The sequence below is a fragment of the Delphinus delphis genome, chromosome 9, assembly GCF_949987515.2.
Source record: "Delphinus delphis chromosome 9, mDelDel1.2, whole genome shotgun sequence".
Classification (NCBI taxonomy): Eukaryota; Metazoa; Chordata; class Mammalia; order Artiodactyla; family Delphinidae; genus Delphinus; species Delphinus delphis.
The window spans coordinates 40,027,073-40,051,334 of record NC_082691.1 but is presented as its reverse complement, the minus strand read 5'-3'; the positions used below and the strand labels follow the sequence as shown (position 1 = coordinate 40,051,334).

The window sequence follows — 24,262 nt, the reverse complement described above, 5'->3', positions numbered from 1 at the left end:
CCAAATTCCCCTGTCCTCCAAGTCAAATTTTTAGAGCTAAATTTTAGAACTGTCTCTTTCTGTCTCTCTCTCTCTCTCTCTCAATTCTCGTAATTTATTATTGCCTAAGTTCTCTTCCACTAGTTTTAATGATATAATATTTGAATCTATGCTTTTCTGGTCATCAGTCTCCATCCACGTTTTTTTTAGTCTATTCCAGTAGCCCACTGGCCTAATTTCAGTCTCTTTGTCACATATACTATTTTCGTATTTGTAAATTAAGCTTCTTGGAGCATAGCATTGTTCATGTCGCCCTACGCTTAACATTCTACAATTACTCTTCACTGCCTAACTCAAGTTGAGCATTGTATATTTAAATTCTATCTCATTTTTATAGCCTTACCTCCACTTACTCCCTTAATTTGTAGTGTGGCTAAATGTAGCTCATCCCACTCCCTCAAATATATGCTAAATTTTTCTTTTAATTTATATCATTTTTTCTGCATTTAACATGAATCTATTTTTTAAGATTCATTTCAAATTCTACTTCTTCCATGAAGCCTTCCCTTTTTCCATCTCTAGCTGCATAGTATTGCCCTACAGATCCCTAAACTTTGCTTGTAGCACTTAGATATTTCACCTAGATATCGTTTATCCTAGAGTTGTTTATCCATTAGTTTCTAGCCTTCATTAAACTGTAAATTCCAAAAAGGGAGGGTCCATATCTGGTCATATTTGCATCTCCTACAGTGCCAAGCAGAATACTCTCCCTAAAGAAGATGTTCAGACATATTCACTTAATTATTGGATATATCACAACAGTAAAGAGCATATAGAAATTACAAAACATAGGTAAATCATTGTTTAGCCAGTTTAGAAATCACTGAGTATAAACATGCAGACAAGAATTCAGCCATTCTGGGATAAATTGTCTTCATGTGATAAGTAGATGAATTGTGCTTCCAGTGGCTCAAAACAGCTTTTCAGTATAAGGACCACATTTTGATGTCAACAATTTCTGATTCTCCCCTTCATTTGATAGTTGCTATATTTTTATCATTATTGATGGAGAAAACTTACAGGTTACATGGGTTTGCGTCTCCCTTACAAATACCCACCAGCACTCTGATAACCTCACCCAGAACACTTCAGCTCTCCAGTTAGGAAAAGTCTGGAAAACCTATGAAATCGGCCTCTTCAGATGATATACATTGTTTATTAATGTTCCTGACTTATACTATGTACCCCGTAAATGTGTTATTATTCACTCACATATCTATTTCTTATTATTCCAATCCTCCATTTGAGTTTAATCCTTTTCTCTGCCTCTTCATAATATGATTCAATTCACTCCTGACACTTCTCTCCTACATGACCCAATTCTCTGCATAAGCATCTCCAGCTGTTCCAGTTTTTGCCTCTTTCACTATTGCGTGCTATTGGTTCTTTTTTTGCTTTCCACTGCTTGCATTTTATTCTCTAACACTAACCATTCTTATTACATTCCCTGCATATTATTTTTTCTCTGCTCATCGTGCTCCCAGCCTTTTGCTCCCTCCTATTTATTAGTTGCTTCATTTTCTCTCTTCAATATCTTGACACAGTTGCTACCCATATTTATTGTTGAAACTCAATTTGTGAAACAGATGTATTTTTGAAAATCCATGGTAAAAACAATAAATAAATACAATTTTACTGTTTATGTGTAAAGAAGCTTACCATACTTAAAAACTGCATACTATAAAGTGAATCACCATGGCCTATCTTTTGTATCAATACACACACTAAACAACGTGGTGTAAGATCCTACACCTTCTCTTTCTTTTACAACCTCTAATTTCAATGCCATGATGTATCTATGACTCCCTACTCCCAATCTTTTTGAAATGTTATGCAGGAAAAAAAAAAAATCTCACTTTTCCCCTTACTTCTGCTTATCCTTCTTCTTGGTTACAGACTCACCAGTCTCCATTCTCCCAAACTATCTTATCCTTTGCTTCACATCTATTACAGCGAGAGTGTTTCCAAGTTCACTTTTGCATCTAAAGTTCTAGTTCTTTTTCTTTGAGATCTAATGTTCAATTTAAGTTTACCTTTTCCTTTTTCTCATGCCAAACTGGTAGTCTCAAGTTCACTTACTTGAAAACACAAAAGACACACCTGTATTTATCCCAATGCTGAATGGGATTTATAATCTGTTTTGGCAAGTAAATAATTACGTTGTTTAGTGCAAATACCAAGTCAAATCATATTATCAATATGAATACTTACATTCAGCATATTTCTGAAGCTGGGAAAATTCTGAGGGGCTGAGATGGACCCATTTTTCCTGGTTTGTCATGGTGGTGGTGAGGAGATCTCTTACACACCAGGTGAGAAATTCTTTATTCAGATGTTTGGCAGAATTTATGCTTCAAAGTTTCCACATGTTTCATTATAAAATACCTCAAGCTTTCAAAATATGCAATCTGTCAACAATGAGACCACTGTGGATATGGGTTTGTAGTTTCAATAACGTATTAAAGCACTGCAAAAAGAAAAAGAAAGATTGAAAGATTAGTATCATTAAACAAAGAAAAAAATTGACAAGTTATAGAATGTTAAAGATTTTTAATCCCTAAATAATATATTTCAGTTATTCTATTTTGCATAATAATCTTTAATTGCTCACTCTAATGGCATTTTATACACATTTTCTAACACCAAATCATAGAAGAAATATGATTAAAAATACAGTGTGAAGAAAATTTTATAAGGTCTAGTTTCATACAAGGAGACTTTTTTTTAGTTCAGTTTTTTAAACTTTGCTCATTCCAAGAGCAAAGAAGGGTGTCATTTTTATCAATCTAAACTTATCAATTTTTTAATATCTAAACAAATGTTATGTTTAGACCCAGATTATTAAATGAAGCTAAATAAGCTCTAAAGTTCCCTAAATATACAGTCTGCTAGTCTACCAGCTTTCCAGCAATGGTTTGGAATGGTCATCAGTGGTAGCACATATATTTGCAATTATGCAAATCAATTTGGGCAGGTTATATAAATTGGGGTTTTTTCCCCTAACAATTAAAAAAAATGATAATTTTCATTTTACCATCTATAAAAATCTCAATAAAATTTACCAAATTAAAGCAATTCCAAATGTCTGACAGACTTTCATAATGAAAGACGGAACTACTGTGAATCATGCTTAAAAATAAACCCCTAGGTTGTCATGGACCTACATTCACTGCTACATCTGAAAAGGCAAACAAAATGAAAAACCATCTGGTTTCAACTTTTTATCAGAGACAGTAATCAATTGCTCAGTAACAAAGCAGACTGGCACTGTAATCATTATAGAAACTAAAATATTTAGAAACAATTATTTAGATAATTTATGAAATTAAATGACTGGAAGGATTATGCATATAGATGTCATTACCTAAAGGCATGGTACCTGTATTTGGCATTAGTGCCTAACCTTTTTTCGATATCTATTTACTGTTCTCTATCAATCCCACAACCTCACTGTCATATTCTGTCATCTTATCCTTAAGAAAAAAAAAACAAAGAAACTCTTGTTGGTCTCATCTCTTCAGGGTTCCTGCAATCAGTTTTATAAGGTGGTAGTTGGCTTTTTGAATGGAAAAAAATGCAGATACTGATGCATTAACAGAGGCCAAATTGCTAGGTCTTTTTTCTTCCCAGGGGATGCACTTACATCACAACCATGACTTTGTGGAAGCAACACAAACTAAAAGGAATAAGAACATGTGATGGATATTTCTTTGTGCTTTCCATCCAGTTTCTTCCTGCTGATTTCATCCTTCACATGGATTTCATCCTAATTCTTTGCTTCTCCCCAGTTACATGCCATTTTGGTGGGACTATAAAAAAAGGTGTTCCGTTCTCTCCTATCCAAAGGGAGACAGATGATTCCGTCACATTTTGATCATTAGACTCCATCTCATGGGGCTTTAAATGTTGAGTGGAGTTATTCAAGCACAGTGTGAAAATAGCTCTGGTCTAAATGATTACAGCAATAATAGGATACCTGTCCCTGTCTGAGTCTGACTCTCCAGGTATCTTGTCACTTCTAGAAGTAAGTACCATTATTTTAATAAGGGATTAAGTGGGCCAGAATCAGTTTCTGTTGCCTGCTATCTAAAAATCTAAACTGATGATAATGGTGGTTCATTTATTCATTCAAAAAAAAAGTGTTTATTGATCTCCTATGTGCTAGAAAGCATTCTAGGCACTGTAAATACAACAAAGATCAAAACACACAAAAGACGAAAATAAGGCTAATTCCAACAATGTGTCAGTTCTACTGAGAGCTTACAGTGTGCATGGCATTCTCCTAACAGCATTCCTGTGTTGGATCATTCAACCTTCACCGAACAACTCTGTGAGGTGCTAATAGTGTTCCATTTTGACAAATGAAGAAACTGACACCGGGTGATTAAAATCTGATAGATATGACAGAGACTGCTAGAAACCCACCCAATATCCATTCTTTCTTTCTTCCTTGGTAACAGAACCCTAATTTTATTAAATGAAAATATATCCATCTAAACAGCTATATTCCTCAGGTTCTTTGCACGAAGAAGTGGCCAGTGAGATGTAAGTGGATGTTGGGTGAGATATATAGGAAGGCTCTATTTGAGGAAAGAGCTAGCAAGTGCTCTTTTAATCTTTTTTCTCTTCCTCCAACTTCTTACCTGGAATGTTGACATACTGGCTGTGAATTCAGCAGTTTCTGATACTAGTGAGATAACTTTTAGAATGGAAGCCATGTGCTAAGACTGAGAGAGTCCCATAAAGTAGACCAGAGGTAGGCAAACAGCTGACTGCAGTAAACATTGGCCCACAATCTATTTTTGTAAATAAAGTTTTATTGGAATACAGACACACCTATTAGAGAAACCAGTAAGCAGCCAATTTTTGAAAGGATTTCAATGTCAAACAAAGAGGTTTGGGCACTATTCTAAAGGTAGTAAGGAGCAATGAAAGAACACAAAAAAGGCCAGAAACCAGATTACTTTGGGAAAATGTCATTTTGGAAAAATATCAGTGTCTTCATTCAGATTCTTTCTCTTTCACTTGGATTGTGATAGCTTCTTAGCTGGTCCCCTGAGCTCTCTCCTTTCCTTAACATGGCCTACCCCTTACCGCCCATGGGTAGTCATGAACTGAGATGATTCCAGAGGTCTGTCTGATAAATTACCAACAAGTTAATTAATAAATTAGAATACTAATTCATTACTTAATTAACTATAGTTTTCCACCTGGCTACCTGTGCTGAAATTTATTAAAATTCCCCAGTTAATTTAGTGTAAGAAACTCAAATTTAAAATGACTGGTTGGGCTTCCCTGGTGGCGCAGTGGTTGAGAGTCCGCCTGCCACTGCTGCAGGGGACACGGGTTCGTGTCCCAGTCCGGGAGGATCCCACATGCCGCGGAGCGGCTGGGCCCGTGAGCCACGGCCGCTGGGCCTGCGTGTCCGGAGCCTGTGCTCCGCAGCGGGAGAGGCCACAACAGTGAGAGGCCCGTGTGCCGCAAAAAAAAAAGACTGCTTAACTGACATCCGTCAGATCTTTAGATGAATGCTGTCTTCTCAGTAAAGTCGCACCTGGTCATTCAATTTAAAATTTAACATTCCTACCCACCATCCCTCCATCACACTTTTGTTTTGAATATAACATCTTATTATCAAATGTTTAAGTTATTTATATTATTTAATATTTGTCTCCTCACACTAGAATTAGGGGTAACGTTAAGTGGTTTTAAGCCCTGATGGGATTCCACAAAAAGAACAAAACAACTAAAAATACGTATTGAGTTTGCCCTTGATATTCATCTGAAAGTACGTGTTAGATTTTGTGCCACCATCCTCTCGTGGGCTCTAAGACACACATCCCATGAGAGGAGGGATTTTTATCTGTTTGTTCAGTGTTATTTCCCAGTGCTTGGAAGAGTGCTTGGTATATATAAATATTTATAGAATGAATTCACTTAAAGGCTTTTTTCATAATGAAAAACATGGGTAGGCGAGTTAGAAGGAGCCCCTGAGGTTGATAAAGAGAAAATGGCTCATAAGGAAGGAGTCAGGAACAGAAGTCACTATGGGTTTCACTTTCCTGAGAGGCCTCACCCCTTCCCTTCAACTGAATGGACATAAACAAAAGAAGTTGTGCTTAGAGATACAAAGCTTTTACAGTTGAAAAAGAAAAAAGCTTTATTTCACAGAATTTTTATGTTGGGTTGTGAAATATAACTGACTTTGTATAAATGAGAATCATTCCCAAGGAATGCCATAATTGAGATGTCAGTTAAGCAATTAATAATAACACTTACACATGAGCATCAGGACAATATTTAACTTATTTGTAGATATTTAACAAAAACACTACTTAGCTTTCCTTTATTTAGCGTGATCTTGTCGATGTAGGTCTTTTTGTATCAAGAACATCATTTCTGGATTGATCTAATGCATTTGCATTCTAGCAAGAGGTATTTAGAGAGTAATGGCATCCCTGAACCATGCACAGTAAATTCTCTGGTTCTTAGATTTGGTTAATCCCAACACCCATATGCTTTGAATAAAATTTCTCATCCTTCTCCTAATGGGTGCCTGGAAGCCTTTGGTTTCTCACAATTCTGGTAGTTCTCATCATATGACATGCAGCCAGATAAGAAAAAAATTAAGGGTGGGGTACAAATGGAGAAGGTTCTCCTAATCAAATCTTTTAAACTAGTTGAACTAACATATCATAAGTCTGTAAAGAGAAATGTTGCATGTGTAATATTATATCAAGAGCCACAGCTATTTTCTATGCCTCAGAAGGAGATAGGAATGATGGCAACATTTCCTTATAGCCTCTGCCTCTTTATAAATGTATAGAAAGAAAATGAGAGTATTCAGTTGAGATTCCCTATGATGCTTTCACAGACTTCCTGTTCCTCTGCAAGGGGTTTTCTTTAGGCATATAAAATGAAAGCCAAGAAGAATCCACTTTGCTGGCTGTTGGAGTGCATTCTCATCTAGTGAATGGGTGTGCCACGTCAGTGAGTTGGTGGCAGGAAATAATTATATTGGAGGAGTTGGAGAAGGCTCTTTGGCCTATTGTACCTGGACTAAAACACAGTCGCCATAGTTAGTAAAGGAAATCAATTACCTCACGAATAAGGTACAAGCAATGTCTAGATAAATGGATCTGGCTGGTTGGATGCACTGTATGTTAGTCACATTAAGTGTAGATTTCTAAATATTTATTCAAAGTCAGCATGTGATAACCCCGATCACTGAATAAAGTTAATACACACTAAGGCACAATGAAGACTCTATGTATATGAACTGAAGGTATTAGGATGACTGAAAATATTTACTGGGTCTCAAGGGTCATAAATCCCCAAATATAAGGTAACCCATGGAAAAATCACAGAAGTGAAAAAGGATGAGACCCAAAATATCAATCCTAGAACCTCTGAAAGAAAAATAGGACGGAATTAAATGGAATGTTACTGTTATCACTTGATTTATAATTATTTGTTCATTTATCCATGAAAAGAAGTCTAAACTGAGACCCAGTGACATACTAGGGACTGAGCCAAGTGCTGGTGATGTAGTTATAAGTAAGACAGTTCCTGGATCTTGTTTGCGGGAAAGATCCACATTAAACAAACCAACTGCACAAATAAATAATTATAAACTGTGATAAGTTATATGAAATACAGGTAATGGAATTCTATGAGAGTACAAAAGTCAGCCCTGATTTAGATTAAGAGATTCAGAGTGCAATCCACAGAAAACTTTTATTTAAATTAAATCATAAAAGTTGAGTAATAGTTATAAACTTGAGTGAGAGGAACATTCTGAGCAGAATCCGGAAGTGAGGAAACAAACAAACAGACAAAAAAATAGAAATATTAGAAGGGTCCAGAGAAGGCAAGTATGACTGGAGCCTGGTGAGCACGAGGGAAAGAGGCACATGATTAGACCACAGAAACAGGTAAAAGCCACATTATGGACATTCTTAGAGGCCATACTGAGGATTTATCTTAAGTAAATTATGAAGCCATTGACATATTCTGAGGAGGAGATAAACACGGTCCACATATATTTTAAGAAGTTTTTTTCTAATCAGTGGATTGGAAGGTGACAGGAATGGAAGTGGGAAGGCCAAATAGGAGGCTATTCCAGTAACTGGATGACAGCTGGTAGTGGCTTTAACTAGGAAAGTCATAGTAAAGATGAAGGTAAAAAGCCAAACTCAAGATACATTTCTGTAGCCAGATCTGATAATGAATAGGATACGTTGTATGCAGGATGAGGGGATCAAGAATGGCTTCTATAGTTCTGGCTTGAGCACAGGGTACAAAAAAGGTGGAGTTTAAAGTTCCTAAATACTAGAGCAGTATCAGGTGTGAGAAGAATAGAAAAATCAGTATATTTGTTTTGGGATGTGCTAAATTCATGAAGAGACATCTAAGTTTAAAGGATTAGTAGACAGTGACATAGGCCTAGGGCTAATAAAAGAGACACAGAGGTATGATGTTGTGAGTTGTCTGATACAGACGATGTTTAAAGACGTGGAAGAAATACATAAGTTTGCCTGATATGGCAGCCATGAAGCTGTGCTCCTAAGCTCTGCCTTCAGGAAAGAACTTGCAATCAGCTGCAAAGAGTACAGTTAACTGACAGCCTCGAGCTCTTTTGCCTTTAGAATACATTCAGCTTTTGAACCAAGGTCATACTCTTCACAGGTAGAGGTCAGTGATTAAAGATGATGGATGCATGAGGGTCATGCCACTTTTGTCCAATGGGGGAATCCTTTAATGATCTCTATTTGCTCCAGAACACCCCAGTGGACCGGCTGAGACTCTGTCATGTCTGCATTATAATCTGAAGCTTTTCATAACCAACCCTGCATCTCCCACCTTCTTTCTTTTCCCAGATATTAGTTCTGCCTCATTGTTTGAAGGCTCTTTTTGCCTGATCCTGCTTTTCTTCCTTTTTATCTTTCACAGGAATAATTTCCGGATATGCCTTTGTAACTGTAACTCCACCTAAGTCTTTGTTTCCTGGTGAAGGATCCCATGTGTCAGGATCCCAATAGGAAACAGACAGTACCCTTAAAATGAATAAGTAGGAGTTTAATAAAAGGATTATTTAGCAAGTGTGGACAGAGGTTCAAAGAGCTAATAGAAGCTGGTGCAGTATCCTGATTTAGAAAAAGCTGGGAACTTACTGACCCTAAGCTTGAAGGGACTAGGGATGTTGCAGCTAAGAAACCCCAGATTATACAAGATCATTTGACAGGAGCCATGGACTTAGGTAGCAGGATGTATCACTCTTCGAATGACTTAGCTGGGCAGGAGATGGGAAAATAACTTCCCTCATCCTGTCATCTTCCAACTCTCCAATATCCTTCAGTGCCTCTCACTGACCAAACCCAATCATAACCCAGAAGGCAAAGACAGCCGTTGGTGCAGTTTATATGAAATTGCCCCATGAGTCACAGAGCAAATGGGAAGAGGATACATAGGGAATCTGAAGGGACAAATATGAAATATGAAGCACATCTGCAGAAAGTGTGTGGTATGAGAAAGTGTGCCCAGGACAAAGCTCCAAGGAATTCCCATATTAGCAATTAGAAGTGGAAAAACATTGGAAAAAAAAAAAAAGAAGAAGAAGAAGAATATGGTGTCAAATAGACTACAGAAGAGGAAGAAAAGAATCCTTTAAAGAGAAGATAGAAGGCACTTTTCAAAAGTTGCTGAGTATTTAAATAAGAAGAGAATTGAAATTTCCAAAAGCAACATGCTGGTCACTGGTGACCTTAGCAAAACAATTTCTCTGAGGCCGAGCAAGCCAAATTGGAATGGGTTGCATGGTAGAATTGAGTCTGGGAAGACTGTGAATATCATCAACTCCTTGATAAGTGTGATCGTGAGGGGGAGTGGAGAGCTAAAAGTAGCGATGGAGAGAAGAATACGGAACCAATAGATTTCGTTTGTTTGTTTCTTTGTAGGAATCACTGGAAAAATTTGTAAACTGAAGAGAAGAATTTATAGTAGGAATGGTTCAAGCTTCAGGAGAGAGAAACTGACTGCTGTTTCAAAGACCTTAAAAAATAAAAAGGACTTTAAAAGTCCTTAATAGAAAGAGAAGTTCCATAAAATATTTGAAGGCCAAAATTAATCTTACCAATGTGTACAGATGCAAGTGGTTTTATAGATTTGGTGCTTAGAAAATGGAAGATTTCTAGTTGATGACTTAGGTTTTCACAATTTTATATCTCTATGTATGTTATTAGCTGACAGATTAGTTAGGCAATGATGGGGGAAGAGGAAAGTAACAGTGGGAAGATATGAAAAAATTACATACAAATGTCGTAAAGTGAGCTCACTAAAGGCATATAGTAAAAAGAGCAGGCAGAGTTAAAAGCTAATGTGATATTGCTATCCATTAATTTAAAACTATAACAGCCTGATTTTAAATGATTATAGACTAAGGCAAATAAAGGACAATTAATCACATTCTTAACCTACTGCTTCTGAATCCGATAGATCTGTATACTCATTGAAGTTCTGAGCTGTCTTTCCTAGGTAAAGCAATTCACTTAACCTATCTAATTCCTTTTTCATGAAAAGTGGATCATGCCACCCACCTCCCAGAGGTATTAACATTTAATGAAATAACATGTGCACGATGCATAATAAATAAAAGATTCTCAATAGAGGGTATTTTCTCCTTGCTTGTGTAACTAAGGATTTAAGATATATCTATAGTATTTAATTTGAACATACATATAGTATGCATATGGGGAAAATAGATTAGAAGTCTACAAACCTTTCAGAAGATTATGGGGTGGCTTAATATAAGATTCATAATTGTGTTATTTCTGAACTCTGCTGACACTTCTAAGGGAAAGCTTTCACAGTGCAAAACAGGGAAATCTATCTATCAAGCTTTGTATTGTCTACATTTTGTAGTCCCGGTTTTTAATTTGGATTATTATTTTATTTTATTCTTCTTAAGAAAATTACTTTAAGTGAATTTTCTCTTTCTTTCCACACACGGTTTTAAGGAGGACACATCTTAGAATAAAGAACATAAGGTGAAGGGAAAATGGTGATTATGTACTAGGTAGAACTTCTCTCAGTGTGAAATACTGAGTGTAAAGTGCCCTGAATGTAAAGTACCCTTCTAGAAACTTGCTATACTCTTCCAACAGGTGATGTCTGTTTCTTCCCCGTGTACTTGTGAGTACCTTTATGACTACCTTTTAATCAACAGATTACAGTGGAAGTGATACTCTTTGACTTTCTAGAAGAAAGCCCTAACTAGTCACGTGAGGAGACCATTTGGAGACACCATGCATAGGTGTACAAGCCAACAGTCTAGTGAAGTCTCAGTCAATAGCCAGTATCATCCCTCAAGTACGTGAGTGAAGATGCCTTCAGCTGATCCCACCCCAGGCTATCAAGTAGCCCCCTTCTCCAAGCTGGCAGTCTCCCCAGATGAGGCACCAAATAGAGTGGAACAGAAACAAGCCAACCCATTAAGCCCATTCTAAAAGCCTGACCCACTAAATCCATGAGCACAATAAATGGTTGCTTTAAAGCACAGAGTATTTTGTGGTTTGTTATGGGATAATGAAAAGAAGTAACTTAGAGCAATATTTGAAACATACAAAAGTACAAAAAACTGTTATTCTACTATGACGATGATGATTACATTTTCACGTATGCTCAAATATGAAAAATGTATATGAGTGTATGTGGGTTTAACTTTTAATTTACCATTCTTACATTATATGGTCAAGTTCATATTGCTATGTATTTTCCATCTCCCTCTGAAGAGAGGAATAGAGCCTTTGGGAGTTGAGTATAAATAACATAGGTTTTCTTCTAACTCTGGACTTTACAGCAATGGATTGCTGAAAGACTGAGAATGTTGGAGCAAAAAATAAAAACCTAGCAGAATATATTGGAAAAAGGCAAAGATCCTGAACCCAGAAAGAGAAAAGATCCATTTCGTATGCCATTTTTTTTGTTGTTATATTTTGACAGGGAAGAAGGCCTGTTTGTATCTTCTATAAACATTTTCCAAATACAAATTTAACCCCAGATAAGGAGGAGAAAATGAAAAAGAATAACCCTTTCCTTCCACTCTCAGAACGGGATACTGATTAAGGAAGAAGGCCATTAAATGGCTTTTTTCAATCTATTTGACCTGGGACTTTTTCAACAGGAACAGATACTTCCTAGAATGTTGATTATTGTAAGTTGATAAATCTATCTTTACTGTTTTCCATGCCTAACTTAAGAAAGCAGAAAATCACTAAAAATAATTCTCCAAATATTAACTGTTCCCCTGAAGAGCCTCTGATATAATACATTCAGATTTTGTATTGAATTAAATATGCATGTGTTTACAATCTTCTTCTATTAATTAAAAAAATAATAAATTCAGTCTCAGGCATTTCCTGGAAATTGATGATTGCTGGTAAGGAACTAGTATCTTGCACACCTTTACTCCCTAGAAAATAATCAACTTTAAAGATGTTATTCAACTTCAAGTTACAGTACACAACTGCCTAAGGAAAATCATTATTGAAGTACGCTAGGGGCCTTTTTACTAAATGAAATTTGATGTCTGCTCTGAGAAACTAGTAATGCTTGCAGTAAATCCACAGTATAAAAACACAGAGCTGGATTCAATTTACAGACACAGAGATAGATGACAGCCATAGAAGAATATTAAACATCTTTTAAAATTAGCGATTTTTTTTTAACCATAAACTACAGAAACTTCTAGAAGTGAGCTTGAGAAACTTTTGGAATATAACCACTTTCCTCTAAAATTTATGTAAAAAATGGTGATTAGTTTAAATTTCACATGACATTCTATAAGCAAAATATACACTGTCTCCATCCCACTGGTCATTGCATTATGAAACACCTATATGCCATCTTCCTTTATTCATTTGTCCTAGGCCTTCTCTATTCCATTATCAGCACTGAAATCAAGGTACCCTTTCTAAAAATCCATCAGCATTTGTGACTCCTACATATGACATATATAATTCAACATATATAATTCAACCATAAATTCTAAACTGGCTAAGAGAACACTATTTTAATAAGGTAACTTTGAAGCTATCAATTTTTTGCTTTGCTTTGCTTTGCTTTAATAAGGTAACTTTGAAGCTGTCAATTTAAACAATATTTAACTTCCTTATATCCTATTCACATCTTGGGCAAAATGATAATACAAATAATCTCAGGAGGGTTAAATATGCTGTGGAAGGGCACCATGCTTATTATAGTGGATGACTGAAAGAAGAAGGATTTCTTTCAAAAGAACAAATCAACTAATGAAATTAGGCTATGGTCTATGTTACTTGTCCTAAAGAAAAAAAATGTGAAAGTTTTTATAACCAAAGAAACGTAAAAAAATGATTCTAATTCTAAACTAGAATAATTCCTTGGTAGAAGCATGATGTAGTATAATGCATTCAAGAGAGCCTGTAGGACATCCTTCAAAAACCAGAAACAGTGACAAACTGAACCATATTACAAAGGTTTTAACGTGGGTTTCTAAAAAAAGAGACTGAAATTAAATTACTCTTTCTGAGAAGAATTCAAGGTGTGAAATGAGGTTGTAATATTTTAAATCAGGTCTAACTCAAAAAAGATTGAGAAACAGTAGCAGCTGTTTGGAGATCAGCAAAGAAATAGCACACCTCAGCCTCTCATGGTTAGAATGGCCTAAATATAGCAGCACTTGTAAATCCAGGGAGAGCTTAAATCAGCCATGAGATCTACTTCCAACTAACAGATTCCATCTTCAAAGTTTTTTCAGAAAGAATATATTCCTTCCACTTAATCACATAGTTTTGATCTTGAGATATTTGTTACAATTATGTTTCTGTGACATACTCAAAAAGGAGGAAGACCTGGAAAGTTGATTCTGTAAATCTGTATTCCCATTGACCAACAGACATAGCTGACTCTCAACAGAATTAAACACATACACACATACACTCACATACACAAACACACACGTACACATTCTGTCAGAGACTAACTGAGCATTTTGTTTTCCTGAGCTATATAAGTCATTATATAGCTCAGATATTTACCCAAAGTTTTTTTGAATATAATGTTTTTGGAAAGATCAGATTCTTTCCATACTTAATTCACTGTTCTCATTTTCATTTCTAAATATTAACACCCTATTTAATTTTTATTGGATATGACTTACGACAAAATTTTCTTTCTTTTCTTTTGAAGAGTGTCTCAAGTGTACTTTAAAAGATATTTATCCTGAGAACAGGGAATAAGTAATAAAAACATAAATTTTAATGTAAAACATGCAGAAGACAATATATAAAAATATCATTTTATAGAAATATGATGGTATTTAGTGTCAATGTGCTAATTTAGATGATGTAATGAATACTAGTAATTAAACTTTTCCTGAACCTATAGTACAACTGAATCTCTGAAGCACGCACGTCTATCAGTTTTAATGATAGAAATAATGCTGTAATCAAATATGAAATCTGAAAGCATTCAAGATAATTTATACAAGGGAACTCATAAATGAACAAATTTCAATTAATAAACTCTGCCTTATTAGCCTCCTGAGGCTTAATTTCTAAGAACTGAAAAATCCCAGATTAAATTTTAAAAACTGTCTCGTTGGAATATAACACATAGATCCCAAGATGTCCTTTGAAAAAATTTTCTGATTGAAATACAAATAGAAAAGTTCACAGTAACAACTGATCTTTTTTCTAACTGTAAGCATATATTGTTTTCAATCACACAAACGCACTCACGTCTTTTAAAGTCCAGATATTAACACTGCTGTGTATTATTTCTAGCTTCCTTTATTCTTTTACTGTGTTTGCAACATACACACATATACATATCTGTGTGTGTATATGTATATATAATGAACACTGTATAAGTACCATTTTACATGTTTTGTTACTTTATATAATTTTTATCACATTATCTTTTTCTGTAACTTGCATTTTTTCAGTAAATTCTTCCATAAATAAATATATATATGAATATGTAGCTCTGATTCGTTCATTTTTACTGCTGTGGAGCAAAAGCATTCATTGTACATTGCATCAAAAAGAATAAAACACCTAGGAATAAATCTACCTAATGAGGCAAAAGACCTGTACTCTGAAAACTATAAGACGCTAATGAAATTGAGGGAGACACAAACAGATGGAAAGATATACCATGTTCTTGGATTAAAGAATCAACACTGTAAAAATGACCATACCATCCAAGGCAATCTATATATTCAATGAAAGTTCTATCAAATTACCAGTGGCATTTTTCATAGAACTAGAACAAAACCTTTTTAATTTGTATGGAAACACAAAAGACCCCGAATAGCCAAAGCAATCTTTAGAAAGAAGAAGAGAGCTGGAGGAATCAGGCTCCCTGACTTTAGCCTATGCTACAAAGCTACAGTCAGCAAAACAGTATGGTACTAGCACAAAAACAGACATACAGATCAACAGAACAGTATAGAAAACTCAGAAATAAACCCATGCGCTTATGATGAATTAATCTATGACAAAAGAAGCAAGAATACACACGAGGAGAAAAGACAGTCTCTTCAACAAGTGGTACTGGGAAAATTGGACAGCTATATGTGAAAGAATGAAATTAGAACATTCTCTAACACCACATACAAAAATAAACTGAAAATGAAGTAAAGACCTAAATGTAAAACCGGATCCTATAAAACTCCTAGAGGAAAATACAGGCAGAACACTCTTTGATATAAATCGCAGCAATATTTTTTTGGATCTGGATCCTAAAGCAATGGAAATAAAAACAAAAATAATCAATTGGGACCTAATCAAACTTACAAGCTTTTGCATAGCAAACGAAACCATAAACTAAACAAAAAGACAACCTACAGATTGCAAACTAGGTGACCACCAAGGGCTTAATTTCCAAGATACACAAACAGCTCATATAGCTCAATATCAAAAAACAAACAACCCAATCAAAAAATGGGCCAAAGACCTAAATAGACTTTTCTCCTAAGAAGACATACAGATGTCCAACAGGCACATGAAAAGATGTTCAACATAGCTAATTATTAGAGAAATGTAAATCAAAACTACAATGAGGTATCATCTCACTCTGGTGAAAATGGCCATCATCAAAAAGTCTACAAATAATAAATGCTGGAGAGGGTGTGGAGAAAAAGGAACCCTCCTACACTGTTGGTAGGAATGTAAAATGGTGCAGCCACTAGGGAGAACAGTATGGAGGTTCCTTACAAAACTAAAAATAGAGTTACCATATGATCCTGCAATCCCAATTCTGAGCATATATCCAGAGAAGACTATAATTCAAAAGATATATGCACCCCAATGTTTATAGCAGCACTATTTACAATACCAATACATGGGAGCAACCTGAGTGTCCATTGACAGATGAATAAAGAGGATGTGGTATATATACACAATGGAATATTATTCAGCCATAAAAATGAATGAAATATGCCATTTGCAGCAACATAGATGGACCTACAGATTATCATACTAAGTGAAGTTAAGTCAGACAAAGACATATATCATATGAGATCACTTATATGTGGAATCTAAAAAATGATACAAATGAACTTTACAAAATAGAAATAGACTCACAGACATATAAAACAAACTAATGGTTACCAAAGGGGAAACTGGATAGGGAGGGATAAATTAGGAGAGATTAAAATATACACACTACTACATATAAAATAGATAACCAACAAGGACCTACTGTATAGCACAGTGGAAAAGAATCTAAAAAAGTATATATATATATGGAATCACTTTGTTGTATACCTGAAACTAACACAACATTATAAATCAATATTTCAATAAATTTTTTAAAAAGTATTCATTGTATGAATGTACCAAATTTATTCATCTAGTCTATTTATAGAATTTAATTTTATGACTAATTTTTCATTATTAAAAAAATAATGCAATTGGACATTTTTGCATGTATTTTCCAGGCACATAACTATACATGTTATATAACTATATATAACTATATATATATAAAAAATTATATATATATATAACTATATATATAACTATATATATATATATAACTATATATATAACTATATATATATATATATATATAACTATACATGCAATTGCTGGATTGTAGAGTACCCTTCACTATATGGTGCCAAATTCCTCTTCACAATGAACTTACTTTAGTGAGCTTATTAAGTTTTTGCCCATGAGTGTGAGAGATACACTGGAGGGTGAACCCCAATGGGTCATGCCCTTAGATAATCCCCTCCCCTTAAATCTTGGTGGGAGCTGTGACTTCCTTTTAACCAATGGGATATGACGATGGTCACTCCCTTGATTAGGTTTCATTACATGCCAAGAGGTTTTGTAGATTGTAAAAGTCCCTAATCAGCTGACTTCAAGTTCATCAAAAGGAAGATCATCCTGAGTGGACTCAAACTAGTCAGGTGAGCAAGCCCTTTGAAAGAGGGTCTAGAAGTCAGAGACTTAAAGCAGCAGAGTCTCTTTCTCTCTCTGTTCCTGGCTTTGAAGAAGCAAGCTTCCATGAATTCTACAGCCTCACAAAAAGAAATTCTGCCAACAACCTGAGGCAACACAAAAGTAGATCCTTCACTAGTCAGACCTCCAGGTGAGAACGTAGCCCTGACAACACCTTGATTTCAGCCTTGTGAGACCCTGAGCAGAGAATTTAGCTAAGTTATGGATCAGGAATCTGGGCACAACTAAGAGATACTAAATGGATGTTATTTGAAGTTGAAAAATTTGTAGTAATCTGTTAAGGAGGTATGTAAAAGTAATACAATGGTTACAAGATGGCCCATTATTTTTGTTTTAGTTTACGTATTTCAGATTCTAGAACACTTAGCACCTTCTCATGTGTTCCTTGGCCAGTTATATATCCTTTCCAATAAGCTACTTATTTACATCATTTTTCCATGTTTCTACTGGGTTATTTTCATTTTTCTTTTTCATATATAGGAGTGTTCATATGAGTTTATTGCTTTAAGTATATCTCAGTTTTTGATGGTAACTTTATCATCAGGATTTTAAATTTTAATTTAAGTGTACATATTTTTATTTTATAATTTATTATACATTTTTAGTACCACATGCAATTCTAAATATCTCAAGAGACAGAAGTCTAGAAAATATAAATGTCCAAAGCGAATGAATCTTCTGTTGTATGGGTAATTTCTTACTTGACCTGTGACCTCTTAAAATTAATACTTAAAAGATACTAGCGCTCAGTTATAATTAAGGTTCATACTCTAGGGATCTATAATAGCATTTTTTCAACATAATGCAAATGAATATTCAAGATTGTGGTAAGAATTGGGACTATGAAGTAAAACTGTTTTCTAATATTGGCCTACAACACTATAAAAAAAAATACCCAAGAACAATGCTTTAGGTTCTTTTGTTTCTAATATATCTTTTGTTTCCAATTGCTCCATAAGATGCTGCTCCAGAGATCGTCCACAGATCCCAATGTTCAAAAATAACTACAGTTAAAAGGACTTTGAAGACCAACAGTAATATAGTCAAAGAACTAGCATGATTATACTCTTCTCATGCTCGTTTTAGGATATGAATATATACCTCCTGAGGAAAGTAAAAATAGAAAGTATGTGTATACAGAGATAAGAATACAGGTAAAAGCAATGGAAGACATACGTAAAGGTGTACAATCAACTACATTAGCTTAAGATCCTGCCCTGTGGAACACAAACAAAATTTGTTAAATGAGGTGGCAGCTTTGAAGGGAGTATAATTACTTGGCCTGCAAAATGTGTGTTATAATTAGGTGGCAGAGCACCATGAGGGATATTAAGTTGTCATGGTGTCAGATGGCAACAGATCAAGGAGTGAGAGAAAAGAGAAAGAACCACTAGAATAGCAGTAAGCCAAGAGATATGAATAGGAACCTCAGTTAATGACCAAGATACAGCGACAAGACAGATCATCAAGGGAGTTGATAAAAACTAGCCAGAGTAGATAAGGTGCAGATTTTCAAATCACACAGTCATCAAGTGACAAGTGCATGTCACTGTCATGGGCTCTGGGGGAAATAAACATGATTTAGGCAGTGTTCTTGGATCTCAGTGACCTCACAGTCTATTTGGAAAGACAAACATAAACACATTCACCTTTATATGAGGCACCCTGGTGAATAACCGTGCTTTGGAAGCACAAAGGTGGGAGTGATTCTGACTGAGAAGATTAAGGAGAGCTACAAAGAGGAAGTGCACAGTCCAAGTCTGACCTTGAATTACACGTTCACCAGGAGAGAGAGAACATGACAGAGGGCTTTCCAGGCAGCAGAAACATTGTGATCAGCAACCAAGAGATGATACAGGCAGAGAGGACGGTTGTGGGGTATGTCAGGAAGAGAAACCAGAATCTGGGCAAAAAAGAGATTGGTGCCTGGACAAGACATCTGAATACCAAGAAAAGAAGAAGGTAAAGGGGGGCAGTGTCAGAGCTGGGTCTCCTTGTCAGTCTTGGTAATAAGATTTGATTCCTCAGTCATATGTGAAAAGACATCCTCGGATGGGGAGGGGGGCGTGTCCTGGAACCAATCCCCAGTGGATACCCAGGGACAAGTGTATACTGTCATTACTTTATTAAATATATATTTGTTCAGAGTCAGAAACAGACTTGTAAGTGAGCCAGAAAAAAGATAGGAAAGTTTGACTTCAAAAGATGAACCAAGAGAGCTGAAGTACAAGGATCACTGCTTTTTATCTTCAGCCTATACAAGAGTGGAGGAGGTAACGAGTGGGGTACGATGCTGGGAAAGACATTTTGGGTTTTGTTTGTTTTTTTCATCATTTTAAGAGTTCACAAATTTCCTTCTCCAATCTTCTCCTACCAAACCACTAAAGATTACTGCTCCTTTAATTGTGGAATCTCTGTGTTGTTTAATAAATATCTTCCTTTCTCACCTCCTTTCCTGACTAAATGCAAACACCTGAAACAGATTAAATGCACATCTTGCAATAGCTGCGTTAGATCAAAGGATCCCATTTACGTTATAATGTCACTTACAATACACTCTAAGGGCACCCAAAGAGATGCAACATATAGCCAAAGTTGTAACAAAGGCCTAGTAGCAGAAATTTAGGTGATTTCAATAAACAGCCATATGACCAGAAAATTGTACCAAGAAATAATTTGATGACATCTTATTGTTTTGATGACATCTTACTCATTTTCACCATCACAAACAAAATGACAACAAGAAACAATTTCATTAACTATAGATATATGGAAAAAGCAGCTTTATATTTTCATGCTTAAATGATATATTCTAACAACAATGTGCCAGGTATTTCCTTCTTTGACTATAAAGGACAGCATAATAAATACTTTAAATATCATCTATCATTTCTGTCATTTTAGAAATTGTGAAATTTTCTAACTTAAAGCACTCAGTTAAAAATGTTTTACATTTTAGATCTCTAAGGGAGTAAATATTTTCTCACCAAACACAAATGTCACTCATTCTTGATAATTCATTGCCTCTTTTGCAACATAATTGCTTTATGGACAAAATCTGAACTCTGATAACAATCATACACATCTATACTTATCTCCCATTACTTATTTCTTTTATATGTGTGTATAATGCCTAATAATTTGGTGCTCAGTAAATTACCTTGTGAAGGGCAGACAAAAACTGAGATAAGTCAGGAAGAAAATGATTTTTAAATGGTATTTTGGCATCATTTTCTAAAGACAAATATTCTATTCTTTTTATTACACTGTAAAATTGGATGATAGGTAAATCCCAAGGGATGAGTATTTCAGTGAAACAACATTAATCTAGAGAAATGTTTAATTGGATGCTTTTACTGTTACTTATTTATCAGTTTTATAGTTTCAAATGGCATAGTTAAATGTTATTTACATTTAGAGGATCACATACAATTATCTCCTTCCTTGACTTTTTCCCCTCAGGATATTAAATTGTTCATGGACAGTGTCAGGGGATCTTTGAACACCCTGTTAATATGTGCAAAATTGTGTGACTATGTGCACAAACTTAGAAGAGAAAATTCATAGATTTTGTGACATTCTTTAAAGGTTCTAAGATTCTAAATATTGACATCACCTGGGAATTTTAAATGATGCCATATACTTCCTTCATAAACAGTGAAGGATACATTACATCCCTATATTAACTATATCCTGGTAAGAAAATGATTCTTAGCAGTGATGAAGGACATCATTGCAGGGGAAATTCAAACTCAGAATTCAAATTCAGGATGATTTTCCCACAATTTCATTATATTTCAAGGTAGCTGGCATATGTATATAATTATAGGCCACTGAAATTCTTTGGCCACAAAATCTAGTATATGACTCATATAAATGTACTGGGTTTTTCACTGTTTGCATTTTTTTTTTTTTTTTTTTTTTTGGTGGTATGCGGGCCTCTCATTGTTGTGGCCTCTCCCATTGCAGAGCACAGGCTCCGGACGCGCAGGCTCAGCAGCCAAGGCTCACGGGCCCAGCCGCTCCGCGGCATGCGGGATCTTCCCGGACCGGGGCACGAACCCTTGTCCCCTGCATCGGCAGGCGGACTCTCAACCACTGCGCCACCAGGGAAGCCCTGCTTGTATTTTTTATATGTTATATTTCTCAGACTCTGAGGCAGCCAAAAAAATGTACAAAAATATTTCTGCTCAGTTATACTTTCAAATAAGTGTATTAAATAGATTTTATAATATAAGAATATATGCTTAAATGTTTAACTTTCAGCTTAATCCATATTTAAGAAATTTGTGATATGGTTTAAAAAATGAAAACAGTAAATGATCAATAAATAGAAAAATATAAAAATAGCTAACAATCATGAAATGCTCTCTATAACCTAGGTACATGTTTAACCCTTTATATTTATTTAGTGGTTATAACAACTTTCCGGTGAGATAATATCATTTCCATATTTCATATAAGAAAACTGAGATGAAGAGTTTAAGTTATTTGCCTCGAGTCACACAGTTAATGAGTGATGGAGCCAGAATTCAGATGCATGGGGACCAATGGAGGAACCTCCTCTCAGCCAACTGTAAACACTAAATTTTATTGCTACCTTATAGACTAAATATTTTATTTTATATTTAAAAGTCTGGGATTCAATGGGGAAAAAAAGCAAAAGGAACAACTAATGGGCCCGCATCACTTCTCTTTACAAATTCTTTTTTTTTTTAACATATAGTGCAGTTGTATCTCCTCACTCACCTTTACAATTTTTGTATATTTGTGTTTTATTTCAACCACTTTAGTTCTATTGCCTTAAATGGATTACACAGGTCACACAAATCATTAAATTTACTTTTGTTTTTTTCTGTGCTTTCCCTCAGGGAAGATTATTTAAAATAATTTTCAGTAGAACTCATTTTCTATTAGACACTACAAGAGGTGATGATAAGAGCACTAGCACAGAGTCAGGAAATGCAAACCTGCTCATGGCACTGAGCCCTAAGGAAATGCTTAAATTATTTTAATAAAATTACTCTTTATTTTTATTTGATGGTCTAGAAATGCTAAAACACTTTTAATTACACTTCTTTTAGTTTTAGTGAAGTTGTGAATCTTTTAATATTTATCAGACATTTGTAATTTTTTGTACATATATGAATAGGCTCTTCTTTTTCACTTTGTCCATTTTCCCACCAGGATGCTGTTTTCTTAATATTTTATACTAGGTATTAATCATTTGTGTCTCATGTGTTGTATTTCTCTCATTTAAATTTCAAAAATACTGGGTATAGTTTGCAATTACAGTAAAAGGAAAAGCACTAGATCATTCCGTGGCAGGGTTCTATGGTCTGGGAACATAAGGAGCGAAGGGAGCCACCTGACAGACTTTGGGGGGACTTTGTTGGCATTTGGGGAGACAGCTGAGCAATGGGTGCTGAAAGGACAGCTCCTACCTGCCCCACTGCAGTAGTACAGCACCTCTGCAGGGAGTCTCCCGCTCGAGCCCTCACCCTGAGTGGAAAACCTTCCAGGCTGATGGGGATGCTAAAGGATATAAAGTCAAGGTGAAGGATGAACCACAGAGAAGATGTGTAAGGTTATCTGCTAAGCCTACTGCTTCAAAGCCAGAGCCCAAGCCTCAAAAAATAAATAAATAGAAACAAAACTAATATTATCTCCATTAAAGTTACATATTTTAGAATATAAAACTAAAATTTCACAACATACTATTTAATATGAGAAAATGGGAAAATCACTTCAACCCCAAGAGGATTGATATTTACTACATACTTATGGTTGTATAAAAACTTTAAGAATATTATAATATGAATCAAAATATAATTTTAAAGTTTGAAGTAGCATATGTTAAAATTAAAAAGATACTAAATTAAAAGTGGGACATTGACTTTGCAAAATTAAAGTTATTTAAGAATTTTTATCTTAGTTTAATTTGGCTACAGAAGTTATTTTATAATCATCTTTATTTTATATAATAGATAACGTTTCTGTAGGTATTCCTACTTGTTCTTAAATCACTTAAACGACAAAGCATATATATATATATATATATATATGTATGTATATATAAATTCTTAAAATGCTAGGAGATAAATACAAATAGAGTTATGTATGCCTGGTCATTAGAGAAAAGGTTTCACAAAAAATGAGGTATTTGAGCAGAATCCTTAGAGAAGCACTAGGAACTAGCCAGGCTGAAGGAACGATATATATAAAGACAGAAAAACACGTGTATTATCTAAGGGTGTTATAAGCCAGTTAACAGGACTAAAGAGAGGCTATGCACAAAGCGGTGATAGATGATAACTGGGGGAAAACATGGAGTCAGAAACCAGGTAGAGGCCTTAAGATGTTATTCTTTGGGCAATCGGTAACTCTTGTAAAAGTATAAGTAGGAGAATTTCATGGCTTTATTCGTATTCCAGACAGAACTGTGTGCTGGCAATGAAAATAGAAAGGTGAGCTAGAGGCAGAGCTGCTGGTGAGGCAGCTTTGCAGAGGTACAAGTAGAGCTATGTAGGGAGAGACACAAAAGTCATTGTGGTGGGGATGAAGAGGAAATGGCAAATTCTAGAGATATTCTAGAGCTAAATCTGTAAAGAATTAATGACCTATTGATGAACTAAAAGATGATCACAAACAACCCAGGTGAATAGTAATTCCATTAATGGGACTCTGGAAAAGCAATGGATTTATGTTATGGT

General features: G+C 35.1%; 1 protein-coding gene across 1 annotated transcript in view; it reads right to left on the bottom strand.

The window, feature by feature from the left end:
* Positions 1-24,262, bottom strand: part of DGKB (diacylglycerol kinase beta) — a 704,489-nt gene that overhangs the window by 644,383 nt on the left and 35,844 nt on the right. Inside the window, exon 2 of the mRNA XM_060020431.1 lies at positions 2,251-2,506. Coding sequence (XP_059876414.1) covers positions 2,251-2,320 — 70 coding nt within the window. The 5' untranslated portion in view covers positions 2,321-2,506. The remainder of the gene's footprint in view (positions 1-2,250; positions 2,507-24,262) is intronic.